The 7500-nt window shown below is 46.9% G+C and overlaps 1 protein-coding gene across 1 annotated transcript in view; it reads right to left on the bottom strand.

Annotated features, from left to right (window-relative positions):
• Nucleotides 1-1376: 1376 nt before the first annotated feature.
• The window catches only part of LOC310824593 (voltage-gated delayed rectifier potassium channel KCNH8-like), a gene marked incomplete at both ends in the record, with an annotated part of 6744 nt that continues 620 nt past the window's right edge, over nt 1377-7500 (bottom strand). The window contains 5 exons of the mRNA XM_083697860.1: nt 1377-1446; nt 1642-1856; nt 2464-2621; nt 3704-3959; nt 6178-6317. Of these exons, the coding sequence (XP_083553986.1) occupies nt 1377-1446; nt 1642-1856; nt 2464-2621; nt 3704-3959; nt 6178-6317 (839 nt within the window). The remainder of the gene's footprint in view (nt 1447-1641; nt 1857-2463; nt 2622-3703; nt 3960-6177; nt 6318-7500) is intronic.

Raw genomic sequence — 7500 nt, 5'->3', positions numbered from 1 at the left:
TGTGTGTGTGTGTGTGTGTGGGTGTGTGTGTGTGTGTGCTCATTCATCTGACTGGGTAGTGACTGACTCTGTGTCTCTCTGTGGTCCACATGCTGTTCCCAGCTGAAGGAAGAGGAGGAGGAGGAGGAGGAGGAGGGGGAGGAGGGGAGTGAGACGGGAGAGGGAAGTGCTGCCTTGGCTGGCTAAGCTATTTCCCCGAATGGGTGTGTGTGTGTGTGTGTGTGTGTGTGTGTGAGTGTGTGAGTGTGTGTGTCTGTGTGTGTGTGCCTGTGCCTGTGCGTGTGCGTGTGCGTGTGCGTGTGCGTGTGCGTGTGCGTGTGTCTGTGTCTGTGTCTGTGTGTCTGTGTCTGTGTGTGTGTCTGTGCGTGTGCGTGTGCCTGTGCCTGTGCCTGTGCCTGTGCGTGTGCGTGTGTGTGTGTGTGTGTGCCCCTGAGGCAGAGGTTCTGGGGTCTGGCAGGTTGAGGCAGAGAGAGCACATGGTGTGGAGAGGAGGATCACTGCCTGGTATGGTTCACAAAGTCAAACAGATTACTGTTCACTCCCTGACAGTGTGTGTGTGTGTGTGTGTGTGTATGTGTGTGTGTGTTTGTGTTTATCTAGTCTCACTAAGTCAGACTCTCTATTTAAATGAAGAGTTTGATGATGCATCCATCAAAAAGTGCTGATGGGAGGCGGGGCTGATAGGAGGCGGGGCTGACGGGAGGCGGGGCTGACGGGAGGCGGGGCTGATGGGAGGCGGGGCTGACGGGAGGCGAGGCTGATGGGAGGAGAATTTCACCAGCGACACGCAGATTCTATCGCTGAACAGAGAGGAGGGGCTTTAACTCACACTGCTCACCTGCAGAATGCTGCCATCCAGAACCTCCTCAGCTAACATGTTTTCATTTCATGCAGCGCGTGCACATCCTTTTTTAAATTGCAATTCCGGTGGAGCCTAAACCCCGAGGGGTGTGGACTTGCTTACAGCTTCCGAGAGCACGTTTCACACCCTGCACCCCCAGAATCACCCTGCACCCCCAGAATCACCCTGCACCCCCAGAATCTCATCGGAGAGACGACATTCTGGGACCCCAACATGAGTGACCATATGTTTGTCTCCCTCTCTGCCGAGAGGACTTCAGGTTTCATGGAGCGATGCTCGCAGAATATCAACCATGTTCAGCCTCATTGAAAGCCACCCGTTCTATTGATGGTGACATGCAGGGGATTATTCTCCATGAACCATGACCATGGCTGGGATAAAAACATCGCAGAGGCAAAAAAATGTTATGCAAAGACATAATTCTGCATTAATAAGCATCATGACTTGAACGCAGTTGCATCATGATTGCAGTATTCATCTCAGACTTGGTAGTTTGATTTAGCTTTGATTTATTCTATGTATCCGTCAGCCAGGTTGCCAGGTTACCCCCATCGAGACAGCCCTCTTCAGAGCAGCACCACAGGCTACAGCCACAGAGAAGGAGACATGTATGATTCAGGTGTTTGATAGCATTTGCTTTGATTCCATGTTTGATACCATTCCTCATTCCATTCTATGTATTACAAGGAGTGTGTGTGTGTGTGTGTGTGTGTGTGTGTGTGTGTGTGTGTGTGTGTGTGTGTGTGTGTGTGTGTGTGTATGCGAGTGTGTGTGTGTACTGGCCGATGTCCCAGGAGCCCGTGGTGCTGTGGTCCTCCATCTCGTGGCGTCCGATGAAGTACCAGACGCAGGCCATCCAGTGGGCCAGCAGGGCGAAGGTGGACATGAGCAGGGTCAGAACCACGGCGCTGTACTGGGAGTAGCGCTCCAGCTTCTGCAGAAGGCGCAGCAGACGCAGCAGACGCACCGTCTTCAGCAGGTGAACCCCAAAGTACTGCAGAGAGACATGGACACACACACCCACACACACACACACACACACACACACACACACACACACACACACACACACACACATTCACCACTTCGTAACCAGGTCATTACCAGACCTGGTTCCAAATAGTGTTTGAAATGATATCAAATACTTTTATATATATATATATATATATATATATATATATATATATATATATTATTATTATTATTTTTTTTTTAATATATATTTTTTAGGGCATTTCTGCTTTATTGGGATAGAGACAGTAGAGATTGAGAGGAAGGATGGGAGAGAGAGAGGAGGGATGACATGCAAGATAGGTCGAGGGTCGGAATCGAACCAGGAACCTTGCGATTACGTGGTAAGCGTATTAGTGTGCTATGCCACCAAGCCCCCCCTGTACCTATTATATGACTCATTCATAACCATCAACAAACAATCAATCAGTCAATCAATCAATCAATCAATCAATCAATCAAGCTTTATTTATATAGAGCCTTTCATACAAAATTGCAATACAAGGTGCTTAACAGTAAAATTGAAAATACATAAGTACAGAACATACAAGCACACATACATGAACAAACAGACACACACACACACTCACCACGCTGACGTTGAAGGCGTAGAGGAGGTCAAAGGGCAGGGCGGCGATCAGGTCCACGAAGAGCCAGGTGGTGACGTAGTGCACGCAGATGGAGCGAGCGTCATAGACCACCTGACCAGACGTACTCACGTAGGTGGTCCGGAAGTTCAACACAATATCTGGAGACCACGACGACGACGACAACAACAACAACAACGACAACATCATTGGGTTAATAGATTCAGGGGTTTTAAAGCTGTTGGAAAATGAAACCACAACCGAGAGAAACAGTTCATTGTCGATGGTTCGTATAAAGTCATTATGCAGATAGATCCGATGTCCTGATTTCGGTCTGTTAGTCGTTTCCAAATTAATAAAAATAAATGTAAAAAGAATAAAAACAGTCATTTAATGATGAAGACCCAGTGGTGGTTTCAGAAGGAGCGACGGTGGAGAGAAATGGTCCGTTGTCGGTGGTTCGTATAATTTCACGAGTGTCTTTGCATCGTTAATGTACAGCAGTGAGCTTTATGATGCTAATCTGTCTGGGTAGAGAGAGTCTGTGAACAGACCCTGTGGAGTTTCTATCAGGGTCGGTAATACAATAACCAACAAATACCGTAAGTGATTCATTACCATTAACTTTAATTTAATTAGATGATTGCTTTCTCCCACAATGAATGTACAAAATATCTTGTAGGCAATGGAATTAGTGTTGAATGACACTCAGGGAACAAAGACTAAGTGATCATGATGTCTTCACCGGGGGCCTCATGTGTGCTAGCACCAGTCTTTCCGTGGTCTTTATGATGTGGTTGCCTTGATGTCCCACATCATGAAGACCATGGAAGGACTGATGCTAGCACACCTGAGGCCCCTGGTGAAGACATCATGATCATTTAGTCTTTGTTCCCTGAGTGTCATTCAACACTAATTCCTTGGACCCCCTGCAGTTTGCCTACCTGGCAGACATTGGTGTGGATGATGCCATCATCTACCTGCTACACAGAGCTCACTCCTATTTAGATAAGGCTGGCAGCACTGTGTGTGTGTGTGTGTGTGTGTGTCTGTGCCTGTGTGTGTGTGTGTGTGTGTGTGTGTGTGTGTGTGTGTGTGTGTGTGTGTGTGTGTGTGTGTGTGTGTGTGTGTGTGTACCAGGAAAGAAAGTCCCCAGCCTAAGGTATATGACATACAGTCCCATTAAGGATATGAGTGACAGATGAGATAAGGAGTCATGTTAGATAACATTGTTTTTGTTTACCCAGCATGAAGAGGATCTCCACCAGGATGTCACTCACGCTGGGGGGGCTCCGGGGGGCGGAGCTTCCTTCGTCCCGCCCCCCCACCACAGTGAAACACACGTTATAGGGCACGGTGACCGCCACATAGAAGGTGGCCAGGAGTATCAGCCAATCCCAGCCCGCCTTGAAGGTCCCGTAGTGGAGCAGGATGAATCGGGACTTCTGAATGGCTGCTACCTTGTACTCCGGGATCGGAGGCTTGTCCCCAAACATGTTCTGGACGGGGGAGGAGGGACACAGACACAGTGAGGCACCACAGCCCCAGATGGAGGTACGTTTACTAAGAATACATACACAATACCTTTTACTAAGAATACATACACAATACCTTTTACTAACAATACATACACAATACCTTCTGAACCGAGACTCACTGTAACTTTAGTTGGTAGGTTTTCTCACAGACGATGAAATGAATCAAGTAAAAAAAAAAAAAAAAGATTCTGTATTTCTTGCCTTCATTACTTTATTATCTAACCATAGACTGTCATATAAGTACATTCTGATGCCATACGACTTTTATCATATCTGTTTGGATAGACATGAAACACGGGGTGGTGGTGAACAGCAGGAACAATTACAACATCAAATATGAATAGAATAAAATATTCAGTAATGAAAGACGGGTAAAAATGCCTTTGATTCCAGAGGGTTGAGGTGTTGTGGGAAGGTACGACAATAACAGGACCCCAACACCACGGAACATTCCGCGCGGGGCCACTGTGTTATTCCTCTTCTGGGATAGTGTACCATAAAGGCCACAATGGGGGATTTGTTTTGCTGGCAGTAGATATTCTTCTAATTAACATGGAACATTCATGTTACATGCATATAAATACACAAGAGGAGACATGATCCAGTGACCTTCATGCCGTAATCTGGGGTCCTAATCACACCCTCCGACCCGGCTACCCTTTGACCTTATCCCATTTCTCAGGGGAGGCCGGTGGAGGTCGGCATCGGAGGACGGGCTCATCGTAATGCACGGAACGGAATGAGGAATGGTATCAAACACGTCGATACCATTCCTCATTGCATTCCGTGCGTTACGATGAGCCCGTCCTCCGATGCCTACCTCCACCAGCCTCACCTGGATTAACATAAATGAAGGTGATACCGCAACCGTGACCGTGACCCGGTCACCTGTGTTCCTCCACCGCTCTCCTTCCATCAACACAAACAATCAGTGTAGACCTGGTTTAATCCTCCTGATGAAATGTCAGCAGCATAGCTTGCTAGCGGTAATCCCATGGCCCCTTGACCCTGGGGGTTGTAGTTTGTGGATGGGCTGTGGAAGGCGTCGGCTGGGAAGATGGAGGTTAATCTCTCTCCGACAGAGAGAGGGTCACCTGGGACTCTCCTCAGAGCAAACATTCTCCACACGTCCTTGTATTTACCTCTGGACCAAGTGGTCCTTGAGTTGTAATTGGACAATGCGATCAGGGTTGTGGTTGTGGTTGTGGTTGTGGTTGTGGTTGTGGTTGTGGTTGTGGTTGTGGTTGTGGTTGTGGTTGTGGTTGTGGTTGTGGTTGTGTTCGGTTAGATTACATTTTACATTCATGTATTCAACAGACGCCTTTATTCAAAGCGACTTAGAACAAATCCATTTGTTTAAGTAAGTGAATTATCCATCCATCAGTCTTCATTTGAGGTGGGCTCGGCCTACTTAGCTCTGTAGCCAAGTCCTTTGAGGCTGTGTTCAGTATTTGCTGTGAAGCGTAGTGGAGCCACATGTTGTCCAGCGATATCAATATGAGTGGTGTCACTATGAGAGGATGTACAGAACCAGTCAATAGTTTGGACACACCTTGCCAAGAGTGTGCAAAGCTGTCATCAAAGCAAAAGGCGGCTACTTTGAAGAATCTAAAATATAAAACATATTCTGGTTTGTTTAACACTTTTTTTGTTTACTACATAATTCCATATGTGTTCCTTCATAGTTTTGATGTCTTCATTATTAATGTGCAATGTAGAAAACAATAAAACTAAAGAAAAACCATTGAATGAGAAGGTGTGTCCAAACTTTTGACTGATACTGTATATAGATCAACTCAGTGGACAAACACCATCCATATCGTCTTCTACTGGGGGAATAGCTGCTAACGTTTTGGTCCTGTCTTGTTTTTGACTTGTCTTAGTCACAACTCTAATCTTTTATCTCTCTCTCCTCTGAATCCTTTATCTCTGTTTTGTAAACTCTTGTAGATACTGATCCTTTTTTATTTGTTTTGAAGGTTTTGAATCTTTTACCGTTGTTGTATCGTATGTGTGTTTCTTTTGTGTGACCCCATCACATAAAAATGCACTTTTAAACTGAAATACTTGGAGGAGGAGTGTTGGTGGGAACGTGGTGGGGCAGTAGAGGGTGGTAGAGGGTGGTAGAGGGTGGTAGAGGGTGGTAGAGGGCAGTAGCGGGTGGTAGGGGGAGACTCACGTTGTTGAGTTTGAGCTTGCTCTTGTCCTGTTTCTGCAGGTGTCCAGACAGGTGGTAGAGTACGGCCCGGCTGCGCCTCCGGTTACTGTTGAAGCCTGGGGGTCGGGTGACCTTGTGTACCTGCAGACCTGTCTCCTCATCTGGGGAGAGACACAGCATAGGGTGGGGGTGGGTTAGCCTGGCGGGCCAGGCCTCCTCTGACATTAACCACAGAGAGTGTCAGAGGAGTCGGTCAGTTCAGAGGCTAAATGACCCAAATGGAACTGGTAAGAAAGGCGAGTCCAAGTACACCTGACCTGATGACCTTATGACCTGGTCACCTGACTTTAATCCACCCCTGGATCTCTACTGACTTTAATCCACCCCTGGATCTCTACTGACTTTAATCCACCCCAGGATCTCTACTGACTTTAATCCACCCCTGGATCTCTACTGACTTTAATCTACCCCTGGATCTCTACTGACTTTAATCTACCCCTGGATCTCTACTGACTTTAATCCACCCCTGGATCTCTACTGACTTTAATCTACCCCTGGATCTCTACTGACTTTAATCCACCCCTGGATCTCTACTGACTTTAATCTACCCCTGGATCTCTACTGACTTTAATCCACCCCAGGATCTCTACTGACTTTAATCCAACTCTTCATTAATTCCCAGCATCTCATTGGAGGCATTTCCATTGGCCTCCGAGACAAACGTATTTATATTGGTAAAATGCACACGTAGCAGTACGGCCGACACAGACAACTGATTGTACCTCTCCCCCCTCTCTAATTACGCCCCCCCCCCCCCCTTCAGCACTGCATCTTCCTTTAACACCTGTATGCTGATGAGAATCTTTAAAGGTGCAGTCATTATCGATAAATTCCCAGACAAAAATCATTAACACATTTCTCTCTCTCCCTCTCTCTCTCACCCCCCTCTCTCTCTCTGTCTGTCTCTCTCTCTTTCTCTCTCTCTCTCTTACCCCCCCCCCCTCTCTCTCTCTCTTACCCCCCCCCCCTCTCTCTCTTAAATAATGTAATGTAGCCCCATGTGGTGTCTGAGACAAAACTGAATCAGTGTCCATTGAACCATGTTTCAGTCCTATGGGCAGGATGACACACCATGAGCCAGCTAGGTGACATGTCTGGGTAGAGGGGTTCAGATCAGGTCGCCGTTCTCCGAGGGGAAAACAGCAGTTGAAGCAGTGGAAGACAAATCTAATCAGAAAAGCATAGATGATGAAAAATAATCTCTTCGACCCTGTCTCAATCTTGCCTCTGTCTACCCAATTTCACACGTTCTCTGGGGGCTTTAGTATCTTGTCTACACACGCA

The sequence above is a fragment of the Argentina silus genome (genome assembly GCF_951799395.1).
Source record: "Argentina silus genome assembly, contig: scaffold_501, whole genome shotgun sequence".
NCBI classification, from domain to species: domain Eukaryota; kingdom Metazoa; phylum Chordata; class Actinopteri; order Argentiniformes; family Argentinidae; genus Argentina; species Argentina silus.
This window is presented reverse-complemented; position numbering and strand designations above follow the sequence as displayed.